At 38.3% G+C, this 20,050-nt stretch overlaps 1 protein-coding gene across 2 annotated transcripts in view; it reads left to right on the top strand.

Moving 5' to 3' along the window:
• Window positions 1-408: 408 nt before the first annotated feature.
• FUT9 (fucosyltransferase 9) overlaps window positions 409-20,050 on the top strand; it is a 102,394-nt gene continuing 82,752 nt past the window's right edge. The window contains exon 1 of one of the 2 annotated variants that reach the window (XM_017834044.1): window positions 409-596. Coding sequence is in view for 1 of the 2 variants with exons in the window: in XM_017834042.1 (XP_017689531.1) it covers window positions 1,382-1,418 (37 nt within the window). In the remaining variant the exon portion in view is untranslated. Of the gene's footprint in view, window positions 597-1,294; window positions 1,419-20,050 lie in introns of those variants that run through there. The other variant, XM_017834042.1, reaches the window with a different exon arrangement.

The raw sequence follows: 20,050 nt of genomic DNA on the forward strand, positions 1-20,050 counted from the left end.
TAGTTGCAGGGAAATGGAGACAGGTCCCTGACCTTCTCTCAATAATTTTATGAAAAAGATGCACATTTTAGTAATTTTTCTTGTTCCTAGGGAGTAATTTTTCTTGTTTCTGGGGAGTTCTTACTAGCTCCTACTAGCTTTTACTAGAATAGTGGCACTCAGAAATACCTTCATGCCAACAGCGAGTGAACAGTGTTTTGAACCAATTCCCATCACGGTTACGGAAATATTCATATTGTCTTCAGTGAACTTTGGGTCAGGCCTCTCCTACTGAGTAAACCTGTTAGAAGACCAGACCTACAGTGACTACAGCACTTACAGCAAATCAGCAGTTTGAAATGTGGAGCTGTGTGGAAATCTACCCAATCTCTCTCTTCCCTGTCTTCACAAGTGGGAGCTGTTGATACCTGCACGGCTCTTGGTACAAGGCAGAGCAGAAGAGCATAGTAAGTTAATCCGCAAGCCATTCAGAAACGTCTAGGACAGAGACATTGACACCAGGGAATCATATGTCTGCATTAAACATTTAGTAATTTGTTTACTTGGAGGGCTGGTAAGAAATGCACAGATGAACCTCGGAAGCAACTACTTGTAAGGTAAGGCTACTAATGTGCTCTGATAAAAAGCGCTACATTCTCGTCATTTCTATATCTTTTCCCCAAATGTACTCGCAGCAGTTTATCAAAATTATATAATGCAGGGAGAGTTCAGAGGAAGGATAAGGAGTTGATAGCCGGCTTTTGGTGCTCTTGTTTATTTGACTCACTCGATTTACAGGTCTACTCTTTACACAATGCACTCACTCTAAGCTGCTTTTTTCTTTTATTTTTAATGTTCAGATACTTAGCCTTGATCATAAATAAACATACAAGAAGTCCTTTAGGTTTCAGGAGCAGGCTTGAAAGATTGCTTTTAAGAACTAATCCAGTGTATGGTTTGTTTTTCATATAGACAATGATTATTGTACTCTATACGCTTTCCTCTTGTTTACCGCCTTTTTTTTTTCCTACCACAGCACCGTTTTGTTTCCTTCTGCCGCGTGGGGAAAAAAAAAAAAAAAGAAAGAAAAAACAAAGAAAAAAGGAAGAAAAAAAGAAAACGAAGAGCAGGATAGGAAAGCTCTAGCAGCGCTTTTTCTTTAGAGATTGGGGGAGGGAGCAGGAAGCGGGGCTGGGGACCTTCTGCCCTTCAAAGGAGCAAGACGCCCTTCCCGGGGGGAGGGGGGTCGTGTTGACTCGCCGTGGGGGCAGCATCACGCCTGCCGCGGCCCCCGGGCGCTCCAGGGACACCGTGCAGCGGAAGGCGCGGGGAGGGTACCGCGGAGGGACGGCGGCTCCGTGGCCGGGGGAGCAGAGGAGCTGAGGAATGGCGGGACGGATGGATGAGGGATGAAGGAGAACGGATAGAGGAATGGAGGGGTGAGGGATGGACGGATGGAAAGATGGAGGTTGAAGGAGGGACGGATGGGAGGATGTGGGATGCAGGGACGAGGGATGGAGAGAGAAGGGGTAGAAGAATGAGAAAATGAGAGCTGAGGGACGAAGGGATGGAAGAGCCGAAGGACAGAGGGCTGCAGAAGCCAGCGACGCGCTTCCCAGCTCTCCCCCTCTGCCGCGCGCCCCCGCGCCGCTCCTGGTCCCCCCCTCCCCGCTCCGCCGCTGCGCGTGCCCGCGCCCGGGGCTGACTCTCCCTCGCATCCTCCTCCGGCGGCGGCGACGGCGGCAGCGCCGGGGATGGGCAGCGAGAGCGCGCCCAGGAGCAGCCCGGGCCCCGCCGCTCCCCCCTGCTCCCGCGCCCGCTGCTGCTCCTGCCCCGCCGCCCCCCGCACTCCAGGGGCAGCGCTGCCGCCGCGCCGCCCGCAGCCCCCGCCTCGGACGGGTGAGTCACCGGGCCCTGCACCCCCACCCCGAAAAGCACCTGCCGTGCATCCCCCCGCTTCCTGCCTCCGCGCCCCCCGTCCCGGAGCGGCCTCGGGGATGAGCGCTGGGGGAGCGGAGGAGTCGCGGGGGGGGGTCGCGGAGGGAGGTACCGCGCCCTCCTTCCCCCCCGGGAACAGAGGGTCCCGACCCGCGATCGCGCCCTCTCCGCGGGTGGGGGGTGGCTGGGGTGTTCTGGCGGATCCGCCGGGATGCGGGGAAAGGAGCTCCCGCGCTGCCGCCCCTCCTGGGAGCTGCTGCCCATTCCCACAGGGATCTCGGACACGCATAGAAGCATAACATAGACACTCCGACAGCCGCGCTCCTCAGTCGGAGCCAGGAGACCCCCGAACTGCATCGCCCATACCCCCCGGCGCCAGGGGCGGCTCGGGGCGGGGGCAGCACCTTAACTTGTGCAAGGGACTATTGGAAGGTGGGGAGGGAGGACCCAGCTTAGCAGAACTGGCGGCTTCCCCTGAGTCGCCCCGGAGGGAGGTGGCGGATAGTGCCGGTCTCCCTCCCGGGGCTGCCGGGTGCGGTGGAGCGCGGCCCTTCCCGAGGGAAACGGGGGCGGCTTCGGGCAAGACTCAGCGCTCAAATGGACTTTTGTAACGCTCCCCCCAGTAAATAATTAAATAAATAAAGTGGCGGTAGGGGACTAGAAGTCTGTGCTTGTTCTGCTTTCGCTGCCCAGAGTGCAAATGATGGGATGCTGTGGCTGAGAAGGGTTTTCTGGTTTTTATGTGTCATGATACAGACTGCTGATGGTAGCTAGTATAGTAACTATCTGTATCCCAATAGTTCCCTGTCGAAGCGTTGTTATGGCAGCAGCGCTCCCCGCTTCTTTTATTCTATATCTCTAGCACACAGTAATGTTAAAGACCTGGAAACTGTCTTAATTAAAAAAAAAAAAAGGCAAATAACCAACAAGTATGATCATAAGATTCACACTAAATCTTCACTTGCTTCTCCAGAAGCTGGTGCTGTGATAACACTTATGACTTGAAAATGTCTTTTTTTTTTCCCCCCACAATTCCTGCTTTTTGTTAAATTTTGTTGGAATTTTTCCTCAGTTTTACCTTGTGTTTGTTCATGTGTTTCATCTCTACCTTTTCATAGTATTTTTTTCTGACTTAGAGAGAATTCCTTAATCCTGCACTACACTGGGTAAAGGGATTCAAGGTATGTCACATACAAGGAATACACATCATTTGCAAAAAGGGAAACCTAGTAATTCTGTAGATCTAATTTTTTGCACAGGATGATGAGTTTCCTTCCTGTGATACAGAGAGGAATCTGTATGAGACTCATCAGAATGGTTTCAGCATATCTTACCTACCACAGCTGGTGGCAGTCTGAAACAATAAGATTTAAAGGTTATTGAGGAAGTAAGTTTCTCTGTCACCTTTAATGGTCAGCCTGTTCTCAGTCAAAACACCTATAGTTGTAAAGGAAACACACTGATTTTGATTTCAGTTTAGTCAGTTTTTTGAAAAGTTTAAACCCTGAAACCTTTGAGGAGGATGGATGTTAAAAACACATGAAATTGGTAGAGGGCTATATTACTTTGCAGTTTTTACTCTGCGCTTGTATAGGTACCATTTGCTGTCTTCGACAGAGTTTGCTTGTGTAGAGATTGAGCAAATGATAAGGACACAAGATCCTGTCCTGGTAGTTCCTGCATTTTTATTTCTATCAGAATATGTGCAGACTGATATTGATATTGCAGAATGAAACGTTATTGAATTGAGGTATCTTGTTTTCACTCGTACATTTGAAATAAGTTTGGCTTATCATTAGGAAAGCAACATGAATGTGTAACTGTTCATTTAAGAATGAAAAATTGCTGTCCCAGGGTGAATCATGTATTGAAACAAGATAGGTTCAGGTTAAATAGGTGAACTAAAATAATGTGGTGTAAGTGATCTGTAACTAATTTTCCTTGCTTATAATGAAAACGGGCACTCTTGTTATCTTCGAGTTGGAATGTAGAGATGCTGGAAGAGAGGTGAGGACCAGCAAAATGTATATATGTAATGATGTACTAAAGTCTTGAATAAACATCAGATAATTTCGAGGAAATGCAAGCACATTTCTTAGTATAACTGGGGTCATGATTCTGATCTCAGCAAAAGCAGTATGAGATTCTCCCAAGGCACTTCTGTGAGCAGAATCAAAGATGTCTCTGCTAACCATTTTTGAGGAACCAGGACATGAAAAGATCATTTGTATTTTTCCCCATTGCCACAGCTGGAAGGATTTATTTTGTGTCTCGTATGGAACATTCCACACCTTACCCTTCCAAGCAGCACTCAGGCCTGTGGTTCTTACCTGCCCAGACAGCTCAGCTGAGATGATTCTTTTGAGAAAGAATAATATATATATTGCTAGGGACAGTTTTATTGTGACCAAATAGAAGTCATAATTTACTGGAAAAAAGTTTTGACTTTGAATGATATTTTCATATCTGATACCATTAATATTTCATATTAGGGGTTGGGAACAGCATGTTCCTTAAAATGACATTATTTGTTTTAAAGTACTGATATGAAAGGACTAGATAAATTTAATCAAGTGGGAAAGTAGATGTTTCCATCTTTAGTGATTTAAAAATATCCTTAGTGATTTAAAAATAACCTTAAGTTGTAATGAAGAAAAGACAAATTTGGACACTGAAGAGGGTTACAACTGGAGTTATTTGGTACAAATGAACCAACAGATTGCACTTATTTAACACTAGACCGAGGTAAAATGGAACAAAAAAGAAAGCTGGCAGAAACCTGTCATCATAGGAAAAAATGCAGTATAAAGCCTGAAAGACTGTTGCAAAAATTACCCAAGAGACTCCAGCTTTAAGGGTTAGACTCCCTCTGAGGGGGCAAATGGAAAAAGCTCCATTGGCTTCAGTAAGCATTAGTAGCTCGAGCATATTCTAAGAGAAGGGATGAGTAATTCAACTAAGTACCACAAGAAATTACAGTGATAGTTACTAAAACCAGATTAGAAATGTATGGGTTTTCTTCAGTTAGAAGGAAGTCCTGGCTTCACTGAAAATGAATTGGAATCTATTTCTCTGAGGCTAAAATGTCATCCTGAGAATAATGTTTCAAGTGACTTTTGAAATACGCTGCATGTTATATTTAATCTGGTTTTAATTTGTCTGATATTCTATTAAAAGAGGTTACCTTTGCCAAACTTGAGTTATTAATTAGTTATTAGTAAGCATTTTCCCTTTCTTTTTACATTTTTTTAAATGTCAGTTTTTCAGAAGTGGCAAGAAATACAAAACAGTCTTTCTGCAAGAGTACACTCAAAAGCTGAATAATTCAAAGCCTGAACTGTCATTGTGCAATCAACTTTTTAATATGATCCTGTCAAAGTCATAAAAATAGAAAATCAAATGTGACATCACAGAAGACAATCTATATAGCTGACATGACATATGAATGCTTTAATTTCTGCACGTTATATTTAGTGGTTAATGAAGATAGACTTCTTTCTTTACTCTGAGGAAACTCCTAACACAACACATTCAATGTTCAGAAAAAAAAAAAGTATATTTTCATAAAAATATATGAGTTTTTTGAAAATAAGTCCCTAATATAAAAGAGGTGAGATCATTAAGGAGATAATTTAAAGCCTTCACTGGGAAACATAGAACTGAGATAATTTGTAGCTGATAAGAAAAATTATTGTCAGACAGATTTTCTAAAACATGGTAAGTTCTAGTAAGTTCAAGTAAGATCTTGACAAAGAACATTTTATTAACTGTTCCTAACTAGTATGTACCTCTGTCTAAAGAAAGAGACTAAGCCACTCTTACCCTCAAAATATATAGTAATTTCTGTGACATCTTTCTGCTGTTCTTCCTCCTAAATTAAGTATATTTAATGCTAATGAAAAGTACCAGAGTGGCAGAAATGAAAAATAAAACTGTTTTCACCCATCCTTTGTGGAGCACAAGAAGCAATAGTGCAGTATGGTGATTCCAGAATGAGCTGCCATTTCAGCCCAGCTTGGCTGGGTACTTGACATGGAGAAAATATTTGCCCACTGAGATCTTCCAGGTGGCTAAGGACCAATTTGCTCCAGGTGGTCAACGAACTGAGGAAATTTTTCTGGAATGGGATTTTAGTTGATAGCCTCAGCCTCTGTCATCCTCAAGGAAACCAGCCCTGGTTGTGACTCTATGGGGACCTGACTGGTTCCTATGAGGAGCTCAGCATCAGTGCTTTCAGAAGTGCCAAGTGCCTTTTCAAGATCTTCTAAGAAATGGAGTGAAATACCAGTTCATTACACACAGGCCACAAACCACCTTTCAAATCTCAATGATTTTCCATCACTACTGTATGTTGGCTGTATTTGAATCATTGAACTAGAGGTGAAAAGCTCCAAAAATGTCATTACCAGTCCCCTGAGACATTTAGTTCTTCAAGGATATCTTACTGGAAACACTTATTTGTATTTCAGAAACTGGAGCAGAGATTAATTAATTAATAACACACACAAATATTATTCTTTCCTAAAAAATGTTTTTACACTTTTTTTTTATTATTTTGTAGATATACTGTTAATTTCACGTTGCCAGATATTTGGTTCTGGTATATGTATCTAATCGATGAGCAAACAGCCTCATAGATAGTTGGTATTTCTTTAACATACAATACTGAATTTTTGATCCAACAGTACACAACGATTTAACCATGCACTCCCATACCTGGCTGAACTGAAATTCTAATACTAATGTTTGCAGTGTTGTTCCCCCCCCCCGCCAGTATCTGCCACTAACAGATGAAATAAAAACATAAATGTAAAAATAAATATAAATGAAATAAACTGCTGTTATTTATGATTTATTTTTATGTAAAATGGCTTATTTTGTCTAATTTAAGCCTACTAGTCTTTTGGAAAAACAAATCAACTTATAACTACTGTAGTTGTTTTATACTACAGTCTAAATCTACTATGTGAGTAATTCTAGTGAACTAAGAAAAACCACCAACACTGAAAATGAATACTTAATTGATAATCCAGATGTTTTCTTCCTTTTTGTTTGTCCAGGACAGCAACTACAGCAATTTCAGACTGAGAAAGTGTGTTAGAGCTGAAACCACAGGAAAGCCTGTTTTCCCATCCCAGTGTTAGGTGAGAGGAGGCGAGAGGTAGAGCTCTATAAGGCATAAACTTTGAAGGTCATTATGACATAAAACATATGCTTCCTTCAAAATTATTTCACTCATTGAGGCAATGACTGTGGGCTTTTTTAAATATGGAATGTTAGGGGATTTTAATTTGTATTTGGATAGAGCCTTTATTTTTGTTTTGTTTAACTAATATAACAATACTAGAAAATATTTTCTGCACTTTCTATATCACCTTCCATCACAACATTAGCTAACATTACAAGATTAATCATAATTTGTCCTATTAAAATGTGCAAATTAAAAATCTGAACAAAGATGGACGTAGACTTCTTTGTGATTAGCAAAAAATGCTATTCACTTTTGCATAAGTTATATTTGGCTGTTGATTAGTTTGCTTTAATGCTCTAGAGTGAGTGATGTTTTAATGTTCTTTAAGGAAATAACTAAAAAGCATAAATCTAGTCCAAGATTAAATAGAATCATTTAATACTTGATGTCATTCTTACGGATTTGAACTGTGATTCAAGTTGAAGATCTGAGCTACTTAGAATGAAATCTGCCCATAGTTGTGATAAAGTAATGACTGAGGATCTTGTTTACATTTTTGTCTTTTGCATTTGCCCACAGTTCCTCCTGCAGCTTTTCTTTACCCACTTTTTCACCCCAGATGAAAATGCAAGGTAGGAGTTCAAAATATTTTAAAGTATCTTAAATAATTAAGCTGCGTTAACTGCCTAGATATATTCAAAGACTTTCTTCAAATGAGTCACCACATCTTATGAAGTCAGGTACCAACAGCAGTACCCAGAGCAGATTACTAACCAAGGACAGATGGATGCAGGTGGCAAGCAGACCATGCCAGACACCATGGGGTGAAGCAGGCTCATAAAGCAACAAAAACAGTCTTCTCTGTTTATCAGGGTGACATTTCAAAGGTTTTTGAAATTTCAAATATCTCCTTTCAAAATGAAAGACACAAATTTAGAAGTCCTCAAAAAAAACGTTTCTTCCACAAATGGTTTTGGATAGACCGAAATGTAAAACACTTTAATACACATACCAACATATCAGAAACAACTTAAGTATCTCTTTTTTGGAGGTTTTTCTTTCAAACTAAAATTCAGTAAAATTATTTCAATTTTGAGAAGCATAGTGATTTTAGTGGAACTACACATTCTGACTAAATGGGATTTCAGCAAAGTTTCTTCAGTGGTTTTACCTACAGAAAAAACACATTTCTTAAAATGAAGGTGCTGAATGAGGGCATCAATCCTGAAATTGTGTAGATGCAGAGCTTGAGGAGCGTGTGTATTCCAACATATTTGCTGATTGTGTACATCAGCTTACTCATGTGACAAATACTGTGACTTTATCAGAATTAAGTCCTTGCTATTCTTTGGCAAAGCAGTGAAAGTCTTGGCTTAGAAGGAGCGGGTAGAACTGATGGTAGAAACTGGTTTGGAATTCTCCACCAAGGTTATTTTTCAATAGATATAATTAACACTTTGAACTTTGAATTGACATTAGTATTGGTCAATAATAGAAAATCCCTAATTTAATTTGAAAAACAGAAAAAAACATAAAATTTCAAAATTAAGAATTTGAAATGGAAAATATTTTACGGTTACTACTGCTGAGTATTGCATTTAAATGGAATGAGAGGACATCCAACTACATTAGAAAGCAATCAAGTTATTGGCTGTATGTTATGCTTGGAATAAAATTTATCACCCAAGGCTATCCACCTAGGCTATACCAGTTTTATTTTATTTTATTTAAGCTGACAGTAGAAGATTTGCACAAACTATCTGCTTAAGACTGTTATTCAGCAGTTCTAAATACCCATAGATTAAAGGCCAATGTTTAAGAATAATGAAGTAAGATTGCTCTGACACAAACGCTAATTAGTTTCTTGTAACTACCAGACAAAAATAATTTTTAAGCAACCTCGTTTAGATGAATGGAGAAAGAAAATGCAATAGTATCCAGCAAATGCCATTTGGGAGCATAAAAAGTTTGCTAAGTCTAGAACTTGCAGTAATTAGGAGAGTTTCAAGTGCAAATGTCTGCCACAAACAGCATTCACCTCAAACAGCTACATTAAGAGACAGCTGATGTCTTATAGTAAGTATTAGGACTAATATTATTGTTGCAAGATAGGAGCTCAGGGAAGGGATTGAACTTCCCTTCTTGGATGGTCTCCACGCCTCCCCTACAGATCCTTATCAGCCAGCCTTTCTGCACAGCAGCATGCCTGGGGAGCAAAGGAATGACCATCTGCCCTCCCAGCAGAGGTTCCTGGAGGACACAGCCAAAATTCCCAGTTGTTTGACCTTGCTGAGCCTCAGTGCCCTGGACATAGCCTCCTGACCTGCTGGGCCTCTAGCACTGGCCCGCATGCCCACCTGCAGCAAGCTGACAGTATTTGAAATTCAAACTAAAGAATATTTAAGAAGAAAGTAATGAGAAGATTTCAGAATAATATTTAAAATATTTTGACAGTTAAAATCCACATAGCCAGATGAAGTGTGCTTCCTTAAGGCCCCATTGAGATGAAAAGTCTTCTTTCCACGGGCATCCTAGGGAAAACAAGTGCAAGCGGATGACAGCATCTGTATTTTTTAAGCAATCATAAAAAAAAAAGTATTAACAACAATAATTACGTCTGTGTTTTAGATCTTTCCAGACCACAGAAGTTTAAGACTTGCATTGCAAGTGGTACCAATATTCGATGGGAAGGAATTCCAAATTGCTTGCACACTGGAGTGAAATACAGCAGCACTGCTATGAAACTCAAGGCTGAGAATTTTGATACAGTTCATAGTATTCAGCATGAGCTTGAGAATAATTTAATTTCATGAAATCAGTGGAATAAATAGGAAGATCACTGCTATGTGTGTGTACGTGTAAACTACAGTATGAAAGAATCAACTCCGTTCAGTAAAATGGCTGTTGCATAGTTATCAATGAAGCACTCAGCAATATGAAAATATGGTTTTGTTTATGGAAATTTTGCAGTTTCACCAGTTTTCTAAAAGAACAAAAACATCAATTGAATGTTTCTACAGATTAAGAAGTGGGTTTTTTTTAAATCAGTGATTCTGCTTTCAGTCAATCGGGTTGTAGATAAATTTAAAAGACTGATAAAATTTGTTATGTTTTATGATGAAAAAGACGCTGCAGTGGAAAGTTATTTCAGAGTAGAAATTTGAAAAATATACCTTTTCCAAAACAATTTTTCTTTAATTTGACCAATCCTAAGAGTTGTTTTGGTGTAAAAATATCAAATTCTCTTTCTCTCTCCCCTGAAAAAAAATGTTCACACAGATCTAGATTTACAAGAAGTATTTGATATTCCCCATGTTACTGGGAAAACCTGCAGCTTTCTGCATTAAGGTATATGAAGGCAACAGTCTAATCTGCTAATCAGAAACCCTGTGTCTTAACCATATAATACTTTTAGTGCATATGTGTATATATATATATACTTATATAGTAATATGCATATATATACGTACATACACATATGTACTTCGGGTCCTCCCAGTCCACCATAGCAGCTGAGCTCCTCAGGCATCCTACATAGTTAAAATCCTCCACCCTGAAACTCAGCTGTTGGGTTTTTTTCCCCCAGTAGAGCAATTTCCTGTGATGGATTCATGAATTGTTCTTTTTTCTTGAACTTTGTTGGATTGGCCTAATTTTTAATTATTTTTCTCACATTATTGTGCAGATATTTGTTTCTTTAACTCGGTTGTTATAGAATAAATAATTTTGATGTTTGTGCCCCGTTTTTGTAAGTGCTTAATGCTGTCTAGTGGTTATGGATAATCTATAGTTTTCAGTAAGTAGGAAAAAATGACTCCAGAATTATCCCTCCCTGAAGGTCAGAAATGCACAGCTACAAATGGAAGCCAATGCACTATGTTCCCAGTCCCCAGCCATGCTTCCTCATATAGTACAAAACTGGTTTAGCACATATTTTCTCCGAAATATGGGCAACAATTTTGATGCCATGAAGAGAAGGTAATATGTGACAATCATTGACTATTTCAGCAGCAATGAGAAAAGCCTGGTATAGACTTGAGAAGATAGTCACTGATCAGTCTAAATAGCAACTATAATATGTACTGATATTTATATTTTTTAAAGCTTTCTACAAGTATTGCTTCAAAATAGTATTTTCCTCCCGCTCCATTGCCACCTGTTTTCCTTTCTAGTTTGTTCCCTCTTAGTCATTACTGATCTTTCCTTAATTCTTGTGAAACTTTCTTCCTGCATTTTATTCCTTGTATTTGTTTTATTTCAGTTCTGAATTTCTATCTTGTCCTTTGTATCATTTCCCCAGTTATCATTTCTTAATTATTGAAATGTTATTTTATTTACCCATGGGGAAAAAAAAAAAGTGGAAATTTGAAGTTTTCACTAACAATTATCTGTGGTGAATGAGGGCAAAATCCACACAGGGACTTACAGCTCTGTTAAGGGTTTTAGGCAGCAGAAATATGACTTGGATGTTCTTGTCTGTATTAGCAACCAATTCAGCACAATAGGAGCAGAGCAGTACATCAAAGCATCTGGTGTGGAGGTCCTTATATTTAAGTGTGTGATCAATATGTTTTACCACATTATAGATCCAATTTGTTGTCTCAGACCAAATGTTATTACCCTGAATGGAGTTTGAGGCTATTCGAAGGGCCAGTTAGTTCAGATACTTTTGTCTCCACTGCAGGTTATAGTACATTTGGTACAGACTGTAAGCAGAGCTTCCGATTTACTTTACTTCGATAGAAATCTAATCCATGCACACCAAGGCTGCTTTATATGGTAGTTGTACATACCAATGTATGGTAGTTGGGATTCACTGCAAACCCACACTATTTCTCCCAGTCAAATGGCAGTCTCCTAGGTCCTCAACAACAAACTTCACCACCTTGCCCTGAAATTTCACATTCCAGTTTTTAGTCTTCAAATTTTTATTTGCCTGTGTCCCCAGAAGAACCTTGCCTTCTGAAGACTGAACAAGTTCAAGGACTGTGTAAATGTTTCACTGTTCTGGCTCATGGACTAAGAACTGCAATCAAGTACCCATTCCTTGAGCAGCTGTGTCAGGTACTAGGCTAAAGCATCATTCACCACCTCTGTGCAGGCAAATAAATACTTATTTTCCCCATTCGGACCATGTAGTGACATGGTTCCTACAGGTGTGGCCAGTGTTTCATCTCAGAACAGTTTCTGGCAGTAGTAGATTGCAGTGCCGTAGCTAGAGCAGGGAATCAGCAGAATTGAACCCCGACTGCCTACACTTCAGGTAGCAAATCTAATTACAGTGTTTTTAGGACAGCATCAGCATATCTCTTATCTTTTCATTTTAAAAGAAAGCTTTATTCCATTTCTTTTTGTTTTCCCTCCAGTTTCTAAAAATAAAAGTCTACTTTGCTAACAAAATCTGAAGCCTGAACAGATAGATGCACATCCTTCTAATATTACACATGGTGTTTAACTTCTGTCCAAGTAAAATTTAAAACAGACTCTGTGATTAATATTTCCCTCTCTATCAAAGTGCCTTTTCAGTGTCATGACATTACATAGTTCTCTGGGTTTCCCACTACCCAGTCTGTACCACTTAACTTCCTGGGGAACGTCCTTCCAGCTCATAAACCCTTAAATATGGATGCTTCATCTAACATGGGGACAAGACACCAAAAGTGATATAGTGAATAGCTCTGACTTTTAGCACCCAAATGTCTTTTTTGGATGCAACCATCAAACATTGTAATGTCTAACTGACAGGTACTTTGTTTATAAAGACTGTCTCTACCCTGAGTTAGGCTTCCTGTGCAAAGCATAGGAGATAGATGGGTAAGAGGGGTAACCAGAGAAACCAACAAGGAGAAGGAAGGATAGCTTCTAGGAAATATGGTGGGACAGTAATGCATGTACAACCCACAGAGTTTTCTGCTTTTGGCACTGGGGAGGTCTTCACTCTCCCCTGAAAATAAATACAAAAGCTAAATCTACATTTTCTGCAAAATTATTAGAACATGCTGCTAATTGATGCCCAAATATCCCGTAATTAGAGCACTTACCATTGAGGTGGATGACCTTTTAAAAACATACCCACACTCCTGAGCTGATAAAAAATTTCACTCACAGGAACTTTCAAGTCAGAAATGTGCCCTAACTACTGACTGAATGGTTATTTTGGGATGAAGTTAGTGACTTTCTTCCCTTGAAACCTTGCCAATTTGGATAATTGATTAAATAGCTAATGGAGCAGGAACTTAAATCTGACCCCCTTTCTTCTCAGAAAAGCAGACTAGCATAGGTCTATGGACTCAATAGCTTGCTGTTTGGCTGAATAAATATTTAAAAGCAAACTGAACAGTTCCAAGAGGGGAAAATTAAAAAGTTGTCTTGTCAAATAACAAAGAAGTTCTGGTTAATGGGAACCTCCTGGGAGGCAGATAGTCTTAAGTCTAATACTCTCTATAGATCAGATGAAGTGTGGTTGTCTGTTTCCCAAGAGAGAATTTAATTTTCTGTGGTTTCAGAAAGTCTTGCTTCCTGCCTTTTTATATTTTTTGCCCCATGCATGTGACATCTGCTCTGCCAAGCATGTTCTCAGAAAACATATTGGTTCTCTCTGGGGTGAGACTGCTGCCTCTTGCAAGCAAGTTCAGGGTCCAAGAACATTGGAAGGGTCAGGGTTTGAGGGACCTGGTGAATGAGCACCATGAGCTTGGACATACTGTGCTGCTTTTGTGTGAAGGCTGGAAAGTGTTAGTGGTGTCTGATTTGCTTGACTCAGTATTGTCCAAAGTGGCAACTAAATCCCTTGATAGACTTTGTACTCCATTTTAGGGCATTAAAAAGCAACACTTAGGAACCTTCAGAAATACAGAAACATACTAATAATGGAAACATTCGGTAAATGTAACATTTTAAAGCTAGTGCTTAGTATCCAGTTTGTGGAGCTAAAACTCTCTCCTTTCATGTAAGAGATATAGTACAATGAGTGATAATATTAGCTTTCCAACATTGCTTCATCACTTAATATCCAAAGGAGTAGAAAAATGTTTTAATTCAGGGAATCAGACTTCAGACAAAAGTAAATATCACTTCCCATAGATACTCATTTTTGACAGACTATTTACTCAAAAAGATCTTTACTTTACCAGTCCTTTGTTGCTCTTCCTATTTAAGGTTTTTAAGTCTTCATGACTCCTGTGTCCTTGAAAACAGCTGGGTACAAACACAATAGATCAATTTAATCTAATCTAGCTTTAACGTTTTATTTTATATAGGTTTCTGCAGCACTAAAACTGATTTGCTGAAGTCCTTATAAATATGATTTATTCAAGTTGAACTAGGCATTCATACTTTAAAATCTGATGGCATTATTTAAGACTATAAATGATACTTCTATAAGAGTTTCAATTTTCCAGTGTCATCATTTGTGGTTGACTTGGGTTATGTGTAGACATCAGGAAAGAAGCCAGATGAGCAAGCTGTACTACCCCTGCATTTGGGAAAATGGAGGAGTATGGTACAGGATATCTGAGCTGGCAGCACAGAAGCCATTGTGGAGCAGCACAGCTGTTTTCATGCAGCACTGCACACTGAGTTAAGAAACACTGCTGAAACCAGCTTAAGTCTTTGACAGAATAAATAAATTTATTGTTTATAGCAAAGAGACTAGTAGAAACGTCTATATATTTAGCAGGTTTCTTCCAGATTGCCACATTCTTTCAGTTTCCTATTTGGTTTTGAACAGACCATCACAAACATTCAGCAAGCTTAGAGACATCTCATACAAGCTATTTGCTGTTACAGAGTATACGCTCCCTTGAGAAGCAATGCAATCGTTCCTTTGCTCTCCAATTTCTATATATGCACATGTATATTAAGGAATATGTTAAGCAGGAAAAAGAGTGAGAATATCATGATGCTCAGTTCTGGAGGAGTAATGCAACTTAATTTAATCACAGAAAAGTCCTTTCATTAATTTTTCTGAATGAATGCAAGCTGAATGCTAATAGAGAAATGTATGTCATTAATTACTCCTAAAACAAAAGGATACATAATCTAAATTTTGCAATAAATGCTTACAGCATTATTCCAAATAAAATTTTCTGAAGCTGTTAATGACATATCAATACTTCTTTTAGAACTGCAAGATATGGAGGATAAAACTGCAATCTGTTTTGAAAGCCTGAAAAGCAAGTCTGACTTTCTGTATGGTTATTATCATTTTGCCAGCTTAATAGATGTCATTTAAGTTAGACCCTGTAATATTAGTGCTACGTAGGATTTTGTAAGGAAAAGTATTTTGACTGGCTAAATTCAAATTTGCATTTGCCGAGAAAAATGTCTTTACATAGGGATGGAAACTGCTTTTCATTTTGTTTTACTGCTCTTTTTCACCAGTATTACTCTGGTAATTTAGGTGTTGTTTCACCTAAAAGTACTTCAAGGCTGAGAAATGACCATAAGAAAATCCTAAACCAATAAATGTAGGACTCAACTAATTTTATGACTGTCATTCTCAGCAGAGATGAGTTGGGAGCTGATCTGCTGAGAGGGAATTGTTAGTGCCCTTTCATGAGAACTGTCAGGACAGCATGAGCATTTGAACTTTTTATACTTCACTAAGTTGCCTTTTCTCCAGGAGAAAAGCATGGAGACAGCAGGTTTGAGATCCAACTCTGTCTTCTTGGAGCAGAAAGTTGGCTTCAATTCTTTCACATATATACTGGTATCTTACTGGACTTTTGAGTTAAAAGTAACAAGGCACACAAAATAAGGGAACTAAAACTGGTTTTATAGCACCAGTATCCTTACATTCGCTTTACTCTTACAAATTCACTGCTTAGTTTCCCTACCATTTATGGGCACAGAAAAGGCTGGTGATACCTAATCTTATTTTGTGTTATGTGCTATGATATTTTTTCTCTTAATGTTCCAACTTAGAAAATAAAAGCATTGCATGAAAATCTCAAATGCCATTAGACAGAAAAAAAAAAGAGAGAAAGCTAGAAATATACACAGTAACAGTACACTTTTTATGCAAAGTCCTTTCCAGCTTCTAAGCATATTATTCCCTTCTCAGATACTATTTAAAGTATTTAGGTTAGACTAGATGTTTTAGCCTGAAACAAATCATGAGCAAGTTATATGAGCATATATTAATGTGAGCAATTGAACTTCTGGATCACAGAAATTATAACTTTCAGCTGATGGGACAATGAGGATAGCTACAAGGTAATCAAGTTAATCATATCTGTAACCAGAGGAAGATGAAGAATGATGTGATTACAAATCCTTGTTTTCTAGGTATCATGAGTGTGGATGATATCTTCAAAATGCATCCTATAGGAAAACAAAACAAAGAAATCAACCCAAAACAAAAAAGTAAGGTGTATTTTACAAGCATTCACATGTCCTTCTTTTTGAATCACATAATTTTTGAGCACACCTCATAGTCTCATAGGTTTGACTTATGATTTTTGAGCTCTTTTGTCAGTTCTACAAAAAAACCTGTACCAATGTGACAGTTCAGATGGAGCCCAGAGAGTGGCAATGAGTTTGATTGAATCCACTGAAGTTGGATAAAACTGTGCTTCAAAAATGAGACAAGACTTTTCTACTTTACACATACTCTTTTTATAATTTGACAAATCTTTAGGTAAATTTTTTTCTCACCTCTTTTGAGAACTATGAAGTTGTGCAAAAATAAAGACAAATTTTTGGCTTATAGAAATTTTACTTTTTGTGATAAAAAAAACAAGGCCAGTAGGAATAAAACCACTCCACTTCTACATAGAATAGTTTTCATGGGGGAACAATTAAAAAATTATCTTTTTGATATATAGTTTGAACTATCTTAACCTTGGTGAATCTTAGTCCCAATTTACCTCCCATACTTTGATGATCATATACTTAGGCAGGCAGTAGTACTGACATCAGTGTGCCCACTTACCATTAGGACTATAAATCAGGGTGAGTAATCACCATGGAAATGTCTGATAATTATAATCTTTCACAAAGTAGTAGTTCCCTTGGCTGCCCATCTTGCTTCATAATTGAATGCTCGAATGTTTGGTTAGGCTGCGTGTTTTTCTGTTATGGAATAGGGTGTGGGGAATTGGTGATGCTGACTCATTATGATTGATGCCATGAGCTGCAGCTTTCCCAGAACAGCTGCTTTTTCTGATAAACATAATGCTCTACACTAGGCCTTTGATTTTCTGCATATTTTACTTGCTCATTAGGTCTTACTCTTTGTATGTTACTGCTTCATTCATCATACTTTATTCTACTGTATGTTCCAAGATGGTCAAGCATTTTCATCCGTGTTTTCTATTCTTCTCTAACAGAAGTTGCTGAAAGTTTTGGTAAGCATGAGTGAATGCAGCTTTAAATTATAACTCAAGAAAATAATGGGAGAAAGGTGTCTGAATCATTGGGTGCTAAAGCATAAAAAAATGGGGGGAGGGGCAGAATACTAGGGGTGTACACTTTTTTTACTGCAGTTTTGAGAGCTAAATCAGCATTAAAAAGAGCTAAAGGTCTGCTCATAACCACATGCCACCTATTCCTCTGACTATCACTTTCCCTTGGAAAATACTCAGGTCCTTGGTTGTGTACTGCCAGCATTCATTCTGAGCCCTCCATATGGACAGATTTAATATCTTATTGTTTAATATCTTCTGTATCTGAAGAGGTTCTTGTTTGAGTTTTCCAAAATCAAAACGTAGTAATAGTTCTATCACTTACACTTCATGTTTACTAAGTAATTTCTTTTATCATTAATCATAAAGGATTTTATCTGAGTTTTAGCTTTATGTATTTTTACTACTTTTAGGAACTGGTAGCTCCATAAGAATTGGATTTTCTTCCGGTATTATCCACACTGTGCTGTAATAGATTAAATATATTATCTACTTAATATTTTTAGAAATTAATGCATTTTCATATTTTTCCTGATAATACCCAGAAGTAATAATAATTTTCATTTTGAATTTTATTCCCATACTATATTCTAGACCATGGTATTCATGGCCATATGAAATACTGTATTTTTAGGAAAACTTTTGGTTTGATGTATTTGATTATTAATTTTAGATCCTACTGTTTTTGATTTTTGTTTGGGGTTTTTTGTTGCAGTCTCATTAAAATATGGTCTAGTTCACAGACTCTTTTTTCCTTTTGACAAATGGATTTTGAAAATGGAAACCCTCAATTCATTTAAAGTGATATCTAACTACTTTGCAGCCCAACAGTATATCCTTTACAAGACTCAGGATCAGTATGCAGATAAATATAGGGGTTTAGAAAAATTTCAAACTTTTACTTCTGGTACAAGACTAAGTCCTTGAAGAATTTTGAGCATTGAGTTACCACCCTTAAGAGCCAGTTCTTTTGCCACTGGATGAGATTCAGAAGAGTAATACAGGAGGCCAGACTTCAGAGTAACTGAGACAATGTTTGGTTTGGATACATATTTTGGAAGGTTTTATCTTCTTGATTGCTAGCTGTGGTCTGCAGTTAACATAATTTTGCTCTGGACATTGGCAAATAGTATTGAAGGAAATGTATTTTGCTTTGTACTTTTCCTGTTATTTCAGTTTAGTATTCTTCCATTCAGGGAGCCTCACAAACACCTAGAATGAGCACCAGGCCTCTAGAAACACCCTCACAGCATCATTCCCACTGCTCTGTATGATCCAGTTGCCTTGTGGAAGGTCAGAGCATCACAGATGTGTTGGAGCGTCCAGAGAAAGAAACAATCCATGGTGATCTGAGGATTTGCTACTCCCTGCTGCCGTGAAACTGGTAATGCTGGGTCAGAGCAGCCAACAGCAGCCAGCACAGCTCCCCAGGTACCCTCCAGGCTTCTCTGCAAATACACATCATCTGCGGAACTGTCATGGGGAACTTACCACACAGATAAAGTAAAAAGTCTTAACCTCACAATCCTTTACTAACATCATGGCAGGCTCCCAAAATAGTCTTGGAAGATCTGGAATAACAGATCTTCTTCACAGGAACTACAGAACAAACCCTAGTATATACACCTGTTTCCAAATGGAGTGAAAAGGCTCCTGTAACACCCACCCTCCAAGAAATCCTGGTCATATACTGTTCGCATCTGCTGAATAAAATTCTTTTCTAAACTACTTTCTAATTAAGGAAATGTATTTTTTCCCCAAAACAAAAGAAACCCCATCCCCAAAATATTACACATTTGGCATTTGTCATAATTTTTAAAAAAGATATTTAAAGAGACTTAACTGTTGCATTCAATGTAATTTGATTTCTGTGTATTACAGCCATAATATAGTTATCTGTCCATTCTCTAGAACTAGCTAATTCTTGGTAAAAGGAATAAATTTCAGTCCTTGTAAATGAAGATTATTTTTATGACTGTGTCCAGATGCATAAATTGGATTTTAAAAGTGGACTTTTTTCATATAGTTTCATAGTGATGGTAAATGAAAACTGATTACGTTGATTATACATATATTTATTTTAAATAATATGTAACTGCATATCATTAGGTCTCTAATGCTAATTTTAATAAATTGCTTGGGTATGGTCAGCATAATCTATTTTTTTAATCAACACTTCATATTTATTCTGCTTTTGATTCTTACTATGTCTTTACAGCAACAGTCATTTTTATTTATTTAAGAAAGTAATTAAACTCAGTTCAGCATATATTTTTGGAGGTAGTATAAAAAGCTCTTGCTGTGATACTAAATGTGAGGCATCTGTTTTCTGGGTGAAATTATTGCACTAATGATTAAGAGTCCATTTTTTGACTGTAACTTTAGAAGTTGATTATTTATACAAATAGCATCATTAAAAAAGAAAAAAAAGAAAGATAAAACCCCAGTTTCTTAATGAGTTCCTTTTGAATGGAGAAAGCTTATTCTGCTGTTGACACAGGCTGTTTTCCAAGACGTTTAAACTCACTTACAGAAA

This window comes from Lepidothrix coronata, unplaced genomic scaffold, assembly GCF_001604755.1.
Source record: "Lepidothrix coronata isolate B3197 unplaced genomic scaffold, Lepidothrix_coronata-1.0 Scaffold227, whole genome shotgun sequence".
Taxonomy (NCBI): Eukaryota; Metazoa; Chordata; class Aves; order Passeriformes; family Pipridae; genus Lepidothrix; species Lepidothrix coronata.